The sequence below is a fragment of the Mytilus galloprovincialis genome, chromosome 8 (genome assembly GCF_965363235.1).
Source record: "Mytilus galloprovincialis chromosome 8, xbMytGall1.hap1.1, whole genome shotgun sequence".
In the NCBI taxonomy this organism is placed as follows: domain Eukaryota; kingdom Metazoa; phylum Mollusca; class Bivalvia; order Mytilida; family Mytilidae; genus Mytilus; species Mytilus galloprovincialis.
The window spans coordinates 2,983,390-3,004,994 of NC_134845.1; the positions used below are offsets into that span (position 1 = coordinate 2,983,390).

The 21,605-nt window shown below is 33.2% G+C and overlaps 1 protein-coding gene across 2 annotated transcripts in view; it reads right to left on the reverse strand.

Moving 5' to 3' along the window:
* Positions 1-1,509: 1,509 nt before the first annotated feature.
* Positions 1,510-21,605, reverse strand: part of LOC143084876 (heat shock 70 kDa protein 12A-like) — a 62,077-nt gene continuing 41,981 nt past the window's right edge. Inside the window, exons 5-8 of one of the 2 annotated variants that reach the window (XM_076260929.1) lie at positions 19,521-19,830; positions 8,370-8,588; positions 5,599-5,746; positions 1,510-3,335 (exon numbers count right to left, since the gene is read on the reverse strand). In XM_076260929.1, coding sequence (XP_076117044.1) covers positions 2,275-3,335; positions 5,599-5,746; positions 8,370-8,588; positions 19,521-19,830 — 1,738 coding nt within the window. In that variant the 3' untranslated portion in view covers positions 1,510-2,274. The remainder of the gene's footprint in view (positions 3,336-5,598; positions 5,747-8,369; positions 8,589-19,520; positions 19,831-21,605) is intronic. The other variant, XM_076260930.1, reaches the window with a different exon arrangement.

Below are 21,605 nucleotides of genomic sequence, written 5' to 3' on the forward strand. Positions count from 1 at the left end.
GTGATGAGAACTTATTTTAATAAGATTGTATTTGGCACAACTTTTAGGAATTTTGGTCCTTAATGCTCTTTAACTTCGTACTTTATTTGGCCTTTTTAACTTTTTGGGATTTGAGCGTCACTGCTGAGTCTTTTGTAGACGAAACGCGTGTCTGGCGCATACACAAAATTTAGTCCTGGTATCTATGATGAGTTTATATACTATGTTATAATTTTCAAAAAGTGTCACATCACTTTTATATTGGAATTTCATATTTTCATATTTAATTAATATTTTGAAAAAAGATCAGTCCTTCTGGCCTTTTAATTTTGTGTACGACCCGGGTAAACTTATCAATTCTTTAAAAATATAAAGGGGTAACCTGTTTAAAACTGTACTTAAAACTTTGAATATTGTTTTCATTGGTACAACTATTGATTTTTTTTTATCAGATAATTAAAACCATACTGATTAGTATACTATGTAATTTTACGGTACTACAACCTGTCGACATTTATAGTCTGACATTACACAAGGTCAAGTGTTTTCTTCGACAGCTGATAATGTCTACACTAAATCCATTCAATTTTGGATGTGTATTGGTTGATACTTAGTCTAACATAAATGTTTTCATTAGTTGTTGTTGGCTTTGATCTAGCTGTCAGTAACTGCAAGTAATCTCATATCTGTACTTATTGGGGAGGGGGATGTCTGAGTGAATATTTACGTTGCACAAAGTATGTGTATCCATCAGAGGTGTTTAGCATTTTTGAAAATAATTTGTATAATATGTTCTTATGTTGTACTGTAACAACACACGCTTACACCATGTTTAACCCCGCTACGTTATTAATGTTCCTCTCCGAAGTCGGAAGCCTGCGCTCATGTCGGGGCTTTTTATAGCCGACTATACGATATGGTTTTTTTTCATTGTTGAAGACCGTACGAGTGTCTATAATTGCTTTTCAACACTTTTGGATAGTTTTCTCATTGGTTATCAGACCACATCTCCTTATTTTTATCTAATAGTCATTATAGTGTAAAAAAAACTATTTTTAATATATTATTTTTTTTAATCCAACTTTTGCATCTCATGAATTATAACTTGAATGTGTATTACCATATATGAGTATAGCCAGTAACAGAAAATAAACTGCTTCATTATTCTCTCAAAAAAAAATATATTACTTATGTCGAAATTTTTGTCAAAAATATTTAATTATCAGCTATTTTAGTGTCCAACAACACGGACGCAAAACACTTGTGATGAACCTGTATATCTGTCGAATTTTGATTAATTTAATTTTAACTTGCCTTGAAGTCTTAAGGACGATTTGAATAGGTTTTCCATACTGTTTCAAGAATGAAATGAAATATCATAAGGCTATAATATACTGAGACAACTTTCCACCAAAGACCAAAGTGGAATTAAAAAAGGCAACTTTAAAATACAGGTCACATTACGTCCTTCATTAATGAGCATAACCGCATACTAAGATATCATAGGCTCTGGCATGAAAAACTCAAACAAAACGAATAACGGCCTGTTTAATGTACAAAATAAACAGAAGCAACATATTAACAATTATACATAGCAACAAAAGACATTCATCGAAACACAAGCTCCAGTTGGTACGAGCTAGCGAGAGTGATACACACAAAATATTGAGCCCCTTCGCCAACACATGAAAGTATTCACTTTAAGAAACTAGAGAAGAAGTCAACAATTATGTCCCGATAAGGCATTAAATATGGGGTGTTTTTTATATCACCTTGCTTTTTTCAAATAACAATTTATGTTATTATTTTCATATATATTAGCCTTATGAAGATTCAAATCAAATATAAAATCACTACCGACATATAAAAGCCACGAAAAGCTTGACATAAATGTTTTTGTTTAATAATTGTTGTAACATTTCAAACTATCGGCAAACAGGAAATGGCTGCAAGGCGGACACAAAAGTGCTTACTCAATACAACTTCATAATACCAGAGACATGTAATACACACAGAGACATATAATATACACAGAGACATATATATTATATATATGTATATATGTCTCTGATAATACCGATCTCCAAGGCTAAACATCAAATCATTCTTTTCGATTGAAACAAAAAAAAACAGCCTTTCGAACGTTTTCTACCGAAGGTCATATGACGGACAGTGTGTTAGTAAACATGCTTTTGTCGCTAACGACGCAGATAAAATATTTTTTTTAAACCATGCACAAATACAATTTTACAATCAGGAAACAAAATGGCAGAATATCACAAAGTCAATGATAATCTAACAAATTTCCATTTGTGTTTCATTAATTCTTCCAGTGACCAAGTTTTTTGCTCTGACTAAAAGTTCCGTATCACCGATTATCATTGTTATTTCTATCAACATCTTTGAGGCCTCTGTAGTTTTAATTGGTGGTAAGTCAACAATTAATTCGCCTAATCGCTGACAGCTTGGATCTGTAACGTATTGTGGATAAGGGTGGGATGATGTGTAAATTGTGCATTCCAAGGTTGTTTCAAATGGCCTAACTACTTGAAATACCTGAGACTCCGGTTGACCCCACTCGACCATCTCACCGACCTGAAAATATTTGAAAAAAATATCTTTACATCGATTAACACCATCTAGATGAACTCTCTTTGATTCTGAGTGCATTTGAAGATCCCATTCTGGAAAGCTTCTGACACCATAAGTACGACGAAGTATTCTAGCACTGATATCCGTTGGTTGGTGGCCAAATAAGATTGCCCCTATCAAGACAGCTTGACCAGATTTTTCCGGAATTATAATATTTTTCTTTTTCCCAAATTTTTCTTTCATTCTATGCTGTATAAGTTCACATTCAGAAAATCCTCCCACCATGATAATATTTTCTAAATCTGATAACTTGTCATCACGAAACATTTTTTCTAGATGTTTTATTAAGGCTTCGGTTGTAGATTTGAATAAATCTCTAAATGTATCTGGGGAAATGTGTAACTTTTGCTTGCTGTAGGAAACTGCCTGACCATACGGTGATTGCTCTAGAGCTGTCTCCATTTTTCTTTTATGCCTTTTAACTAAATCAATTAAAGCAACAGGCAATGTAACGACTACTTTGTTAGTTTGATCTACACGTATTGATTTCTTTTTGGTTTCAAATTCTCTGAATAAGTCAATAAAGTCTTCAAGTTCAGTTTTTCTTAATTCTTCCATGACTTTCGGTCCACAAATTTTATCAAGAAAGCTATGGAAAGCTTCGTCTATGGATTTACTACCCAAGGGACCACCACTGGCAGGAACAACTTCCATGAGAGAACCATCTCCATGTATTTGATGAACTGTTATATCTGCTGTGCTTCCTGAAAGACAAGAGTGCACACGCTGAAATGTCTCGCCTTCTTAAAAAATCATCGACATTATATTGATAGTCCTAAATATAAAGCTTTATTACAACTGTCACATAAACTTAACATTAACCAAAAAAACTAAACATTGACCAATGAACCATGAAAATAAGGTAAAGGTCAGATGAACCATGTCAGGCAGACATGTACAGCTAACAAATCTTCCATACAACAAATATAGTTGACCTATTGCTTATAGTTTAAGAAAAACAGACCAAAACCCAAAAACTTAACACTGAGCAATGAACCGTTAAAATGAGGTCATGATCAAATAAAACCTGCGCGACTGACATATAGATCATAAAATATTTCCCTACACCAAATATAGTTGATCTATTGCATAAAGTATTAGATTGAAAGACCAAAACTCAAAGACCACTGAATCATGAAAATGAGGTCATGGTCAGATGACACCTGCCAGCTATACATGTACACCTTACAATCATTCCATACACCAAATATAGTTGACCTATTGCATATAGTACTAGAAAAAAAGACCAAACTCAAAAACTTAACAATAACCACTCAACTATGAAAATGAGGTAAGGTCAGATGACACCTGCCAGTTGGACGTGTACACCTTACAAGCATTCCATACACCGAATATACTAGACCTATTGCTTATAGTATCTGAGATATGGACTTGACCGCCAAAACTTAACCTTGTTCACTGATCCATGAAATGAGGTCGAGGTCAAGGGAAAACTGTCTGACGGGCATGAGGACCTTGCAAGGTACTCACATACCAAATATAGTTATCCTATTACTTATAATAAGAGAGAATTTAACATTACAAAAAATCTTAACTTTTTTTTCAAACCATGAAAATGAGATCAAGGACATTTGACATGTGACTGTCGGAAACTTCGTAACATGAGGCATATATATACAAAGTATGAAGCATCCAGGTCTTCCACCTTCTAAAATATAAAGCTTTTAAGAAGTTAGCTAACGCCGCCGTAGCCGGATCATTATCCCTATGTCGAGCTTTTTGCGACAAAAGTCTCAGGTTCGACAAAAATGTTGATGCTTTATATAAACCTACCTATCAAATACCATTAACTTATCCGTTTAAAACATTCTAAAATCTGCAAACCTAATTACCTAATTTATAACAAAACAATTTACGAAAATCAAGTATGACAGACATGAAACAACAACAACCACGGAACTACAGGATCCTAATTTGAGACAATCATATAAGGAATGTGTTGGGGCTAAGCATGTTTGTGATCCCCATAAACCCCATAATTTTGGACAGTGGTTAAGTCAATTACAACGTTTAAGCATTACTTTTTACTTTTTTCAATGTAAAATTAACCTTTGTCACACTTTAAGACAGTCATAATCAACTAGTACTGAGAAGGTATTTACCGTCAATGGTTATGATGGTAACAAACAAAAATCAAAATATGAGTATTCACTTTTTGCAGCCAAGTGATAAATGTAATTGCTATAATGAATTTAAAACTTTAAAGTGATTGAATGTTTGTAAACAATTGAAATTCCAGTGGATAATCTTGTTTTAAAAAAGAGATTTGTACACATAAATGTTGCATCAGATGGGACATTTAGGGGTCTCCAAAATTAAATTTAATCACATACCGTATATCAGATTATTTTCGCTTGTTTTGTATGCCTTGAACTCGATAATAAAAGCTTGGTCCTTCACGTTGAATTATTTGGTAAAATACATTGAAATGAACAGAAAAATGTTCACCAAAAACAAATTGTGGTTAAAGTTCAATTGCAAAAATAATCAAAATTATACACAAGTGAAAATATTCCTATAATAATACGGTACATGTGTATGTGAAAATGTGAGCCATGGAACTGGAATATTTACATTTGAATCGAAGAAATGCTAATAATATCATCAACCGGAAACGAGTTACGCATATTGATCAAGATAATAATAACGACATGTTCTGTTTTAGGTTTTATCACCTTTGTCAAATTGTGTCATTTTTTTCTTAATGTCACTCTGCATAAAGGCAGGTGCATGTATAATATGAGTTCCCTATCCTGTCGACGCGTCCGGTTTCGCGTCATTCGTTTGTTTTAATTCGTCCCTAGATACTGCATGTTTTAATTCGACCCTAGCTAGTTGTAACCAATATCAGACATCCAAAAAAATTCTTTAATTAATTTAACATTTTAATTAATCAGCTTTTCAATAATTCTATCAATGTGTTTTTTATTTTCTCAACTGATTTACCTCCTAAATCAACAACCATAAACTGCATTCCCGGTTTAACTGTTTGCGGGATTGCAAATTTATCTTTTCTATACATTAGATGCTGACAGTAGATTAATCCAGCTTCATGATTTGGAATAATACTCAACTGTCCTTTTCTTATACCAGCCTGTAAATATAGATCTATTACAGTTATCTCCTGATTACGGAGAAGTGTTATACATTAAAGGCATATGGATCTTAACCTGATAAACATTTAACCCCATGTAAGATGTGCTCTTAATGCTTCAGTTTCAGAGATATAAGCCAAAAACTGCATTTTCCACCCATATCCTATTTTTAGCCATATAGGTTATGTTGATTGGCAGGCAGGGTCATCGGCCATATTTCTAAACAAGATATCTTAGTGATGATTGTGGCCAAGTTTGGTTAAATTTGGGCTATCAGTGTCAGAGAAAAAGATTTTTGTAAAAGTTAACAGACGACGACGTTGACGACGGACGACAAAGACAACGACGGACGACGACGGACGCAAAGTGATGAGAAAAGCTCACTTAACCTTTCAGGTCAAGTGAGCTATAATAGTACACACTATAGAAAACTAAAGACGAACCCCACCAAAATCTCGGGAGTTATCTCATGTGCTCCGGAAGGGTAAGCAGATCCTGCTCCACATGTGGAATCCGTCATGTTGTTACAAACCCGGTAAATAGTCCAGTTCGGTAGGTCACATTTCTGAAACTAACTCGTTATTGTGTCCGTAAAATTTACAAAGGAGTGATTTCAATTGTACCATTTGGAACCCTTGGTTTAATAGCTTCCCTTAACTGTGTTGCTTATGCACAAACTTTATACTTTAAGTGTGTATGTTAGTAAATTGCGCAAGGTTGCACATCAATAAGCTCTTGGAAAAGGTGTTGAAACATATAGTATTCGACTATTATGTGACAATCAGCAAGTTACTGTGTCTAATTCTGAAAGATTCAATGCAGTTGATAACTACTGATGAAGATTCAATGCAAAACTTCAAAAAATGTTAAGCCTAATCATGTTTAGTAGTCCATGCAAGCCCTTATTTCGGGTAAAAAAGTCAAACTTCAGTTGGAATCTCGTACTTAATATTATTTCCTAGTAGTCATTTTATGGTTTCAGTCGTTAAGGCCGAACTTTCAAAATTTAAACACACTGCAAGTGTTAAACCAATTAGAAAATGTTTTTTTTTTTAGTCCTGAGATTCAGTCGGGCTTTACGTACCTCGGTGACATTTTAAGTAAGACCTACTTACCAATACGAAGTATTTTCATTATACGGATAAAAAAAATGTATTCAAAGGATGCCTTTGCATTTATTGCTTCATCTTTCCAAAAAGATTAAGTGATGTAATATGAATTTTTGGTTTAGCAAAGGTTCGATACTTGCCTGTAAATTACGGTAAGAAATAAGATGTTTATTAATACAACTAACCCGACTTATCAAGTTGTTATATTCTTAATCACTATCAATCGCTACTTATTTCATCTCAATGTGTTCGAAGTATAAACTGTAAACTTCAAGGCAATACAGAATTATATACTTTAATCGCAAGAGGATACAAGCTGAAACTGGACGCTGAATCATTCGAGTTTTAATACATCAAAACAACTCTAAATGGATCATTTTCTACGTAAAGTTGTAAAACACTACAATGACCCCTTTCTATATGGCGTTTAAGGAATGTCCAATTTAACTAACTATATTTCAAAAAGAAATCAAGCAAATTCTTACTTTTACCCGATCTAGAACGAAAAATGTTTGCACTCTATTTCACGTGAATGACGGTAAACAAAATGCCATGCACAAAATGACAATACAAGCTAATTCTTTTTAAAATGAAACTTAATAATAAACAGCTGCGCCATGAGCGCATGATACGCCCGCCGTCTTGTGTGGAAGTTTTATGCAATAATCATAAATAGTTTCGGAGAAAGTTCTAAGCAATAATCATTTATTGTTTTTGAGACACAGCGGGACATGTGAACCCCCCCGTTTTTTTTTTACAAATATCACTAAAATTCAATTTTGATTCAAACCAAAAAGTAAACAGATCTTTCGATTAATATAACAAAGAAGTGTGTACAGTTTCAAGCAATAATCATAAATTATTTTTGAGATATGGCGCGACATGTAAAAAAAACCCTCCCCTTTTTTACAAAATACTCAATAACTCAAAAATAAAATTTTGAGTCATCACCAAAAAGTATACAGATCTTTAGATTAATATAACAAAGAAGTGTGTAAAGTTTTAAGCAATAATCATTACGCGTTTTTGAGATACGGCGCGACATGTAAAAAAAACCTCCCCCTTTTTTACAAAATACTCAATAACTCAAAAATGAAATCTTGAATCATCACCAAAAAGTATACAGATATTGAGATTAATATAACTAAGAAGTGTGTAAAGTTTTAAGCAATAATCAAGAATCGTTTTTTAAATACAGGGCGACATGTGAAAAGACCACCCCCCTGTTTTAGTTACAAATTGCAGCAACTCAAAAAGTTTAAATCTTATTTTCACCAAAAAGTATACAGATCATTTGACCATCATAAAAACAACTATATTAAGTTTCATGAATTTAGATAAGTCGTTCTCAAGTTACGGTGCGACATGTTTACGCCGGACAGACAGCCGGACAGACAGCCGGACAGACAGACAGACAGACAGACATACAGACAGACGGACGGACGGACACCGGACATTTGTATACCATAATACGTCCCGTAAAAATTTTGACGGGCGTATAAAAATGACAAACCATATTTGCAGCTTCTTTCATCAATTCATAAGTCGAATCATCCCAAATAGCTGGTACTGTAAACGTAAAGTGTATATCTCTGTCTTCTATAGCTTTCCATTTACCACGTATTGCTTCGAGGACATGATCTTTAAGAAACCTGATAGTTAGATGAAGCACATCCAAGGCTGCCATTGGTTTATTTAATTCATCCATTATATCTGTATCTCTTTTAATTACCTGGCAAACAAAACACATGATGTAGACAATATAGAAAATGTATATGTAAAATGGTTTAAAAAGTAAGAAATAGAATTATGTATTTACCCTGTAGGTATGATTTTTAAATATTAATAAACTAGAGGCTCTAAAGAGTCTGTGTTGCTCACCTTTGTCTATGTGCATATTAAACAAAGGACACAGATGGATTCATTACAAAATTGTGTTTTGGTGATGGTGATGTGTTTGTAAATCTTACTTTACTGAACATTCTTGCTGCTTACAATTATCTCTATCTATAATGAACTTGGCCCAATAGTTACAGTGGAAAATGTTTTGTAAAAATTTACAAAAATTATGAAAAATGTAAAAAAAAAATGACTATCAAGGGCAATTACTCCTTAAAGGGTCAACTGACCGTTTTGGTTATGTTGACTTATTTTTAGGTCTTACTTAGCTGTACATTATTGCTGTTTACAGTTTATCTCTATCTATACTAATATTCAAGATAATAGCCAAAAGCTACAAAATTTTCTTAAAATTACCAATGCAGGGGCAGCAACCCAACAACAGGTTGCCTGAATGGTCTGAAATTTCAGGGCAGGTAGATCTTGACCTAATAAACAATTTAATGATTGACAAATTTGCTCTAAATCCTTTGGTTTCAGAGATATGAGCCAAACTCTACATTTTCCCCTATGTTCTATTTTTAGCCATGGCGGCCATCTTGGTGGGTTGACCGGGTCACAGGACAGATTTTTAAACTAGATACTCCAAGGATGATTGTGGCCAAGTTTTGTTAAATTTGACCCTGTAGTTTCAGAGGAGAAGATTTTTGTAAAAGTTAACGATGACGACGGACGACGACGGACGACGGACGCCAAGTGATGAGAGAAGCTCACTTGGCCCAAAGGGCCCAAGTGAGCCAAAAAGAAGAATGAAAAAAAATACACATGCAGTATACCGGATTAAAGATTTGTTATTGCAATATTTCTTGTAAAGGTCAAATGTCACAAAGTATGCGACTGATCCTAAAACTACCTACTACAGGAAATTAGTTCATAGAAACTGAACATGGTTGATATGTTTTTTTTAATATCAAATAAATTATGTAATAGTTATACACCGCAGTCTGGATAAGAAAGCACGTTGGCCAGATGCTAAACCCTATATTTGTTAACATTGAACGCATAGCATATTTATTACCAATATCAAATCATGATTCATAAGAATTGTTTTAAATGAAACCCCACTAAATGTACTAAACCCCTAACGGGAGGGATTGTACCTGATATTCATATGATGAAGACATAATCTTTCAATCAGTTTAATTGAGGTCTGGAGCTGGCATGTCAGTTAACTGCTAGTAGTCTGTTGTTATTTATGTATTATTGTCATTTTATTTATTTTCTTTTGTTACATCTTTTGACATCAGACTCGGACTTCTCTTGAACTGAATTTTAATGTTCGTATTGTTATTCTTTTACTTTTCTACATTGGCTAGAGGTATAGGGGGAGGGTTGAGATCTCATAAACATGTTTAACCCCGCCGCAATTTTGCGCCTGTCCCAAGTCAGGAGCCTCTGGCCTTTGTTAGTCTTGTATGATTTTAAATTTTAGTTTCTTGTGTATAATTCGGAGTTTAGTATGACGTCCATTATCACTGTACTATTATGCATATTTTAGGGGCCAGCTGAAGGACACCTACAGGTGCGGGAATTCTCGCTACATTGAAGACCCATTGGTTGCCTTCGGCTGTTGTTTGCTCTATGGTCGGGTGGTTGTCGCTTTGACATATTCACCATTTCCTTTCTCAATTTTATTTTATTCCTTTGGCTGTTTTCGTTCAAAGTAGATTTTACAAATGTCAAAGTAACTGTTTTTCATAATCCCGTTAAATCCATGTGCTAATATGGATCAGGAGGTCATGCTCCTTGTATGCAGTTGTCAATATGGACGGGTATAAGACGGACGACATTTTGTGGGAGGCGTTGGTTTTGGTAGAAGTGACTTAAGAAGAAGGCAATATTATTATCCAAAGTGCTTAAAATTTATCATAACTTTCCTGAGGTAGAAAAGCCTTAGTATTTCAAAATTTCAAAAGTTTTGAAAACAGTTAATTTATATTTATGATCATATCAATGATAATTCCTGTGTAAATTTATAATTATTATTATATCAATGATAATTCCCGTCAACACAGAAGTGCAGACTACTGGGCTGGTGATACCCTTGGGGAATAAAAACTCAACCAGTAGTGGAATCGACCCAGTGGTGGTTAATAAACTTATTTTAGAAACCAGAATCTACAAAAGACTCATTAATGACGCTCCCAATTAAAAAAAGATGAAGGCCTAATAAAGTACGAAGTTGAAGAGCATTTAGGACCACTATTTCCTAAAAGTTTTGCCAAATAAGCTAGTGAAATCTATTCCTGATGTAAAATATCCTTAGTTATTTCAAAATTTCAAAGTTTTGTAAACAGTAAAAAAAGAAAAATCACAAAAATACTGAAATCTGATGAAAATTCAAGACTGAAAGTTCCATTTATTTATACTCATGAACATATCAATGATAATTCCTATCAACACAGAAGTGCTGACTACTAAGCTGGTGAAACCCTCGTGGAATAAAAACTCTACCAGCAGTGGCATCGACCCAGTAGTTGTTAATAAACTTATTTTAGAAACCAGAATTGAAATTTTGTATTTGCGACAGACGCGTGTTTCGTCTACAAATAAAAAAAAAATCGTTAATGACGCTCCAAATATAAAAAAGATTAAAAAGGCCAAATAAAGTTCGAAATCGATGAGCATTGTGGACCAATATTTCCTACAGGTTTTTCCAAATACAGCAAGGGTAATCTATTCCTGAGGTAGAAAAGCCTTAGCATTTCAAAAACTCAAAGTTTTGTCAACAGTTAATTTATAATTATGATCGAATCAATGATAATTCCTGTCAACATAGAATTGCTGACTACTAGCTATATATAGGCTGGTGATAACCTTGGGGGAAAACGACTCCAGCAGAAGTGGCATCGACCCAGTTTGTAAATAAACTCATTTAGAAACCAGGATTGAAATTTTGTATTTGCGCTAGACGCGCGTTTCGTCTACAAATAAAAAGACTCGTTAATGACGCTCCAACTATACAAAAGATCAAAAAAGCCAAATAAAGATCGAAGTTGAAGAGCATTGAGGACCTAAATTTCCTAGACGTTTTTTCCAAATAAAGCTAGGGTATTATGATCATATCGATGATAATTTCTATCAACACAGAAGTGCTGACTACTAGGCTGGTGATACCCTTGGGGAATAAAAACTCTACCAGAAGTGGCATCGACCCAGTGGTTGTAAATAAACTCATCATTGATACCAGGATTGACGCCAGACGCGCGTTTCATCTACAAAAGACGCATCAATGACGCTCCAAAAAATAGAAGGATAAAAGGGCCAAATAAAGGACGAAGTTGAAGAGCATTGAGGACCAAAAGTGCCTCCTAAATGTTTACCATAAACAGCTAAGGTAATCTTTTCCTGAGGTAGAAAAGCCTAAGTATTTCAAAAATTCAAAGTTTTGTAAACAGTTTATCTATAATTATAATCATATAAATAATTATTTCCGTGTAAATTTATAATTATGATTATATCAATGGTAATTCCTGTCAACACAGAAGTGCTGACTACTAGGCTGGTGAAACCCTCGTGGAATAAAAACTCTACCAGCAGTGGCATTGACCCAGTGGTTGTTAATTAATTCATCATAGATACCAGGATTGAAATTTCGTATTTGCGCCAGACTACTTTAATTGCAATTATATAGCCCTATTCTAAAAAAAATCAATTTCCACATGTTGATGTCAACACATGAGCATTTTTCGCTTACGTATCCAGCTTATACGAACATAGAAATAAGAAGATGTGGTATGATTCAACAAGGAGCGAAACCCATACCACAAAGTCATCTATAAAAGGCTCCGAAATAACAAATGTAATACAATTCAAACGATATAACAAACGTCCAGATAGGCAAACTTATGTACAAAACAATGAACGAAAACAAATATAATGTACAGTAACAAACGCAAACTACTGATTTACAGGTTCCTGATTTGGAACAGGCACATACAGAATGTGAATGGTACAACGTCATAAGATCACACAATAAAAATCAGTCAAGAAGGGCTTAACGCACAGGATGGATACAAAGCAGAAAGACATCCAACAAAAACACAGAAAGGACATTTATTCATCCGCAAAGTAAACCGTTATAGGTCAAAGTGCGGCCTTCAACACGCAGCATTGGCTCACACCGAACAGCAAGTCATAAAGGGCCCATATTTAACTAATATTGTCCATATGTATATATATATGATAATCAGTTTGATTTTTATTTTCTAATAACTAAATTAATATTACTACCAATAGAATAATATCAAAGATCTAATTAAAGTGTTGAATAAGTAACCTTTTATGCATAAGTTTTTTTTATTTAAAAATTGATAATTTTACTTGGCTTTGTAAATAAAATCTCCGTAAAAATAAAAATGTGTTATACAGTTTGAAATAGGTTTCTGCAAGTAATTTGTTAATTTATTTATAAAATTAACATAAATAAAGAAGGCATGAATACTGTTTTCTTGCAATTTCAGAGTAAATATTGCTCTTATCACACTTCCTACGTTAATAAAAAATATAAAACAGAGGCCACATATATCCCAAAGGAACGTTCAAACTCGGAAGTGGAAAAACAACTGACAACAGCATGGCTAAAACAGAAAATGACCAACAGACATAACACATAAAACTAGACTGATCAACTCGAACCCCACAATCGACTGGGTTGATCTAGGGCACTCTGGAAGAATAAGCTAATCCTGCATAAAATGTTGCACGTGTGTGTTGCTCGTTTTAATTACAAACCAGGTGATAGGTATAAATCGATAGGTCGCATTAAGGGACAAGGAGACGAGGTTTTGGTGACGTCAATTGGAACAAATCCGTCGTTATCTGTAAAACATATATATCATAACGGTCAATAAGAATAATGTCAAGACATGGTTAGTTCAAATTATTATATTGTAACCTTTTTCGCCCTCAATATTGTGCCAAAAAAAGTAACATAACAAAAATACTGAACTGAAATTCAAAAACGGAAAGTCCCTAATCAAATGGCAAAATCAAAAGCTAAACACATAAACAAATCTTATGTCAGTCGCGTGTCAAGACGCAAATAAATCAAAGCGCGAAAGCGCTGTAAAGGCAGTTAATTACAGGTTGTGTGTATTTCTAGTCCAGTTATATCATTATCTTCCATAGTACAGAGGTGGTTTGTAGTATTTAAGATTAAGAGTTCGTTCTCTTGTACCTAGTTCACCTATAGTCACTCATAGTCTACTGTTTCAGTATATTTTCTGTACCTCGCCATGAAATGCATTTTTAAGACATAAAAGAACTTTTCCTTGTTAACATAAATAGACTATTTTTAATTATTGATTATATACGCATATTCAATGACTTCCATCCTATGAAAAGTAGTTGACTAGTCACCGTACTGTGTGTATTGCAAGAACATCAAGTAACATAATGGTAAATGAACATAGTAACATGTCAACTCTTTTGATGACCATATTTTTTCTAACTCCAATCAAAATTATTTTTCAGTATAAACATGATAAAGTAATTTACTGGTATGAATGAAAGAGGAGTTTTCAATTAAGAAGACAATGACATCTGGTGGTCATTTATAATAGCTGTCTCATTAGCATTTTAACCACTTCCTATGTTTGCAATTAAGACAATTATGACAATAGAAGAAAATGATGCAACGCAAAAACAAAACTTACTTGTAAATCTATGAAATTCTCTTTACGGTATGAGTTTTTCTCATAGTTGGAGATTGTACAGCAGTACCTGTAACTGCTTATACCCATTTCTTATGCACTTTAGTTTGATAAACTCACTAAATATCATGTATATACCACATCTCCTTATTTTTATATGCATTACAATAACATTTACAATTGTAATTCAAATCTATATATCAAAGCAAAATGAATTGCACCACTTTCATTTATGCATCCTTTGGCAAAATACAAGTTCTTAAATACACAATGTAAATTTATTTATATAAAAATTAAATATAGTATACGGCTCTTAACAGGTACAAATCCAAGAGTTGATAGCTCTGATGTGGAAGAAGGTGAATAAAAGGTAACTTGAATTGCCATAAAAGCAGCCCCACTAACACAGGCTGCTTTGTTCCATTATCGTTATGATGTTGTTTTTTTTTTCTTCAAACAAGAATGTGTCATATGTACATGGATTTCCCATCAGTACAATCATTTTCTATGTTCAGTGGACTGTGAAAATTAGGTAAAATCTTTAATTTGGCAGCAAAATTAGAAAGATCATATCATAAGGAACACATGTGTACTAAGTTTCAAGTTGATTGGATTTCAACTTCATAAAAAACTACCTTGACCATAAACTTTAACCTGAAGCATGACGGACGGACAGACCAGAAAACATAATGCCCATAAATGGGACATAAAGATAGTAAGACTTGTTACATAGATACCCGCCAACTTTTGAAAGTTCCCATGGTTTTTTTTAGTGCGCAACAACAATTTTAAACATTACAATTTTTAGCGAAGTATTTTGCACGATCTCTGGATTGTCTAGAAAAAGTGTCATATTTTTATAATGAACTTACATGCCTTTTTCTTAAGTCTGTTTGCATGATTCTAGTTATTAAATCGGTAGGGTTTATTTATTTGTGTAAGAATATTAGATGCTTGTTCAAATCTCCAATTTTGAATTATGCACAAAGATTGACCTTTAAAAGGTTGGGAACAACACTCCAAATAAGGGGTAACTCTCATTGGAAGAACATTACAACCCACTGTAAAAAATGAGCACCTTAATCATATTCATATTATTTGATGAAACTTTTCCCCAAGAACTATGCATCTATTAAGTATTAAATGGTAAAAAATTTAAACATGTCAAAAGAATTTTGTGATGTTTCTAAACTTATATATATCTTCTTTATTAATTTGACCCCTCATTTAGAAAAGTTGTTCCAAATATAATGAATTTTCCCACTTCTGAGTTAAAAATCTTAAAACTTTTCTTTCTTTTTTTCAACATTAAAATGACCCCTTGTTTAAGGCACAGTCCCTCATTTAAGGGACACCACTCATAATGGGGAGGGGGGCACAACCTGTTTGTTGGCAGATCTTTGTGAAAAACGAATAGTACATTGTCCTTTAAATGATTTAGTAGCATACAAAAATATAGTATGTTACAACAAGTATTATGTCAATAAATTAATGAAAAAAAATACTATTTATTATATCTGTATGGTAGTACAGTAGACTCCGGCCAATCGGATACCCAAAATGTCAGCTAAAATATCCGATTATCCGATATATTCAATTAGACGATGGATGTATATTCATTGAATATTCTACAATAATAAGTAGTTCTATTGGTTAATATGGGAAAGGGCTGGAGGATTGATGGAGTGATTTTTATCAGTTACATCTCCACGATGTTTGCGTAAAAAATTATCAGCTGATTATGTAATGATTAAATTTGTTTGCACTTGCAGTTTTTAAATCCTATAGTTATTTAAATAAATCAAATGTCCTGAAATATTTATGTGAATTATTATCTTCCATCCATAGTTTGTCTTTACTTGTTTAGTATAAAACAAATTAATATCCATTATTTACATTTTCAAACAGGTAAACTAATTTGGCTATAAAGAGATCACAGCATGTCTGTGTAGAATCTCTAATCTAAAATCGTAATTGTTATAATTTTATTTCTTTAAATAATCAAATTTATATTTATGAAAATAATCATGATTGATAAAATAGTATTGCATAAAGTTTACGTTTTCGGAAGACTATTTATGTTTATGTCATAGTTCTAGAGGCTTCTTCACAAATATGTAAACAAACCAATATGGCCGCAACACGTGATTACCTTTGCACATGTGAACAAAATATTTCTGACAAAAGTCAGATTTCTCTTGTCAAAAGGGATTTATATCTATATTGCAATAAATTATTCAGAAGGAGGTACATTCAGTTTAGATTATATTTCTTATTCTATGAGCATTTAGAGTTTAATCAAAATTCTCCCAACAGCAACGTAGAACGTATTGCTCTTGTCAACTGAGTCATATACACATACACGCGTAGATTGACTGGTACCCGATCGTAATGTTACACATATATCAAATAGCTAATGCCCGGAACGTAGTAGCGGGAAACAGGATAATACGTAGACAACTTACACAACTAACGAAATTGGAAACGCTTACGGTTTCTCGTTCATAAACCGAATTCTGCTTTGAATTATAGAAAATGCAATATTAATCATGTTCAGTCGACCTGTCATTGTTATATCAACGTCTGAACTGATTAAAAAATCTTTACATGTCAGATAACTCTCGAAATTGACCCGACCTCTTTCCACACGGAATACAAATAATGATAGTTTGTAATCAGGATGACTGCTTATAATGCAAACTACACATTAATAACAAGTTTTTTAAAACGAATAATACACACTGATCGTTTCTTTATTTCCCAATGTAAATGAAAGAAACAAAAACCATATCGTACCATAAAAAGGAGAGGAGAAAATTGAACATTTCCGGATCTATTTCTGGCCAAATGACCTCCTACATAGATTTGTTGGACGTTGCGTATGAAAAGATGTACCTCATGACTTGAAAGTCAGGCCTCAAAGCACTGCCTTTAAAAACCGCACACATACAAAACTTATACGTATTCTACGAACAATTGTTATTGCCATTGAGCATCTCCGCTTAGAATCCATGGCTCTTATAACTGAAATATTTCTTTTCTGTCATTTATATATGCCAGTAGTAAATATGATTTATTTAGAATTTTGTAAGTTACGTACTTTGATGGTATTGGTCTTTATTCCTTTTTTTAATTTTTAGTTATAGTGTTTGGTTGGTCAATACATTCATATTTTTTTTATCTATTTATAATCTGAAAAATCATCCCTAATTTAAATTTCCGATCTCTTCTGGTAGCAGTCAAAATGTTTTTCCTATATATGCAATGTAATGGTATCTTTTTTCTTTTATCTATTCAATTCATATGTATGTCACTGGTCACTGGGAAATTCAGTTCCGTATTTGTACCAAAGTGTCAATATTTCAACAACAAAATTGTAGACATATGATTCATCGATCCTTACTAATTTTCAAACTGAATATTATAAACAACATATATAAGGTTGCTTGTAAATATTTTATCTCAAATAGCTATCTATTTTTTTTTCAATTTAAAGTTATATTTCAGCATTAGTCGTTTGCTTGTTTATTTAATCCTTAACTAAGGTGACAGTAGCTTAACGATGGTAAAATATCTCGCGAATGGCATGAAAAGAGAGAAAAATCAGATAACAAAACCAAAACTAGGAGACTCGCATGAACTTTGAAAATAGAGACATTGAGTGCGTCGACTACTAATATATATACATATCATTTTTAAAAACACATTAATTTTGATAGAATATTTCTAGTCAGGTCGTTTTTGTTCATAAAACGAAAATATTTAGTGTTTAATATTCATGTGTAGGAAAAATCTGTATCGGGTTCACCAAAAGAGAACTTAAAATGTATTTAAATGTATTACATAACAACAAAGTTTGTAGTTTATTTTTATGAAACAAATTCCCTTCGGGCATTCATTGTATACGGTAATTTTAATATCATATTATCGTATGTCGTTTACAAAGAGAAGTACGCGAAAGATATCAAAAGGACATTCAAAAGAGAGGTGAAAAATACCAGAAGGACATTCAAATTTATTAGTCGAAAATAAACTGACAACGCCATGGCTACAAATGAAAACGACAATCAGACAAACAAGAGTACACAAAACACAACATAAAAAATTTCAAGAATGAGATTTAACACTGTGGTTTCTTTGGAAGGGTTAGCAAAACCTGCTCCACATGTGGCACCCGTCGTGTTTCTGGTGTTATATAGTACAAACCTGTTTATAAGTCTAAATCAGTAGGTCGACTTCAGGGGCAATGGGTAGGAATCTTAGACATTTTGAACATATCCACTATCATCTATGAAACAAGAATGTGTCCATAGTACACGGATGCCCCACTCGCACTACCATTTTCTATGTTCCGTGGACCGTGAAATTGAGTTTAACTAGACAAATCATATTACAGGGAACATGTGTACTAAGTTTCAAGCTGATTGGACTTTAAGTTCCTCAAAAACTACCTTGACCAAAAACTTTAACCAGAAGCGGGACGAACGAACGATTGGACGCACAGGCCAAAAAAAAACCATCAATGGGCATAAAGAGTAAAATAACCTAAATAACGAACTCCGAGAAAGACAAAAAAGAAAGTCAAATAAATGGATAACAACTGTCTTATTCCTGAATTGGTACAGAAATTTTCTTATATAGAAATTGATGGATTTGAATGACAGTCGCATTAAATTCCATTTTATTGACAACAGTGTGTGAAGAAAACAAACATGCATACTAGTAATAGGAAACTTGTCAAAAATAGGGGAACAGCAGTCAACATCGTGTTATAATCTTAAATCACCATAAAACAAACAAATATGTCAATAAAGAAAAGAAAACGGATATTTCGTGATGCAGTCCATAACATTTACAAAGGGATTATTTCAACTTCACCAATTGGAACACTGGTTTAACAGCTTCTTTGTAATCATCATCGGAAATATTAGCCCTGGAATATCTTAACTGGGAAACAAATACTCCTTATGCTTGCACTGCTGCAATTTTGATACAGAGAGTTCACAATTGGAAAGCTAAAATCACCTCTTTTGTCGTAAAGTTTGGTTTCCTACCGACTAAGAGTGATGGAAAAGATACTTTCAACATAGTCATAATATAATTATACAAACCTTCTCATGGAGAAGCATCTCAAATTTTTGAAAATAATAATAATCTTCATGTTCCTCATCAGATACAAGTTCAGAGTACATATTCTCAGCTTCATATCCAAATGCTACAAACTCCTGATCTGAATCTAGTAGAACTGCTGTAGGTGCTTTAAATGAACATAATGAAGATCCTTCCCATAAATTTGTATGTATAGTTGTTGGTTCCATTTTAAATTCATTCCTTGTACTAAAGGCATAGCCTGAATGCGTAGTGCCTATTTCTATAGCTGCACTAATCAGAGGATTTTGCATCGATGGTCTCCTAATTAGTCTAGTAAATAAACAATGCAATTTTCTGTTTAGAAAACAAAATAACAAGGAAGTAAAATTATATATACACACGTTATCTTCAACTTCAAGGAGTCATTTCAGAGACTCAGAGTGAAGCCATCATGATCGGCAATGACTTAAACCTGTACCATAAAAACGTTGTAACCTCTGTTTTTGTATAAGCTAATTTAAACATCAAATAACGACATACCGAACTTCGAGGAAAATTCTAAACGGAAATTCCACAACCAAATGGCAAAAGTAAATATCAAACACATCAAGAAGTGCAGTAAGAGACGCTAACCATTTGTTTGAATTGTTATTCATGAATTGTGGTTGAGCTAACGTTAAATTTATAAGCTTAGTTTATATCTTAATGTATCAAAGACTTTTGTTTTCTTTCAGCAAATATGTTTGTTTGTCTTCCAAATTTGAAGTTACATTATTCCTTGAAATCTTCTTAATAGTCATGTATGAATTGTTAACGAACAAAACGTATTAATTACTTGTTTTTGTAAACCGCAATGTTGTCTAGCACAGTATACAAAAATTGCGGCACTATGAAAAATAAATCCAAATTTTTTCAAAGGTCCGTTGGCAATGCATGGTCGAATACCAACCGTTATCCGTTGGAATTATAATGAGAAATGATTTCTGTCAGACCATGCACCACATGGAAATATGTTTCTGAAGCATGTTTCCCTTATTGTTAGTTCGATCAACAGGATATATTTGTGAGCAGACGTGAATTAAGTATTTAGTTTTAAAATCACAACTTCCCTAATAAAGAGGTAATATCGATTTTGAAATGTTTCAATGGAACTTTTAACCCTTCAGATGCATTGATATATTGCAGATGTCATTTCGGAATTTTTGTCTCTGGCAGCTATCAATAACAATCCCAACCAAAGTGTTACTTTTGTAGAAATTTTGTCTATCAACATTGCTATACAACGTGACTGGTAACAATTGTTAATACGCCAACACATGTCACCTGATAACAACAAATTTTGATTTTTGAGCACGAGAATAAAAAAGTACCAACTAAAAAATTGTTTCCAAATATGTTTATTCACTTTTCGTCGATCAGGGATATGCACATTTTTCTTTTATGTTCACTGGGGTAAAGCTGATGACCGTAAATGCATTCATGGCCAATCCAAGATGTCAGATGAAAAATTAGGTCAGTATCTGTATTGTCTGTTAGAGTGTTTCTATATCATTTTCTTTACAAAGCATACATTGATACGATGTAAATTTATAAAATATTCACACGGAAATCAAAAATTACTACCGCGAAATGTGTATGAAACAGGAAATTGAATTTGAAAAAATCGCCAAGATGACCGTAAATATTCTTTAAAATATTTTCAAGATGACCGTAACATATAACAAGGATGACCGTGATTGGTAAAAAGATGACCGTAATTTGTAAAGGATGACCGTAATTTATCAAGGATGAACGTAACTTTTAAAGGATGACCATCAATTCTAAGAAATATCCGTATTTATATTACCTTTTTTGTATTAAATAATTAATCGTGTTGGTATAAAACGTATTTATAAGACAACATTATCCTATAAGTAGAAGAATATAAGACGTGCTTCAAATACATAGTTCACCATATGTAGCCCGTCCATATACAAGCCAAAAGATTTTTTTATTTCTGAGATTCCTATCAATGTCATATAATAAATATACCTTTTTGGGAAAGACGGCTTCAAGCCGTCAATTCCCTATGTGGCTGGCCAGACTGCCAAGCCCTCACGTCACTC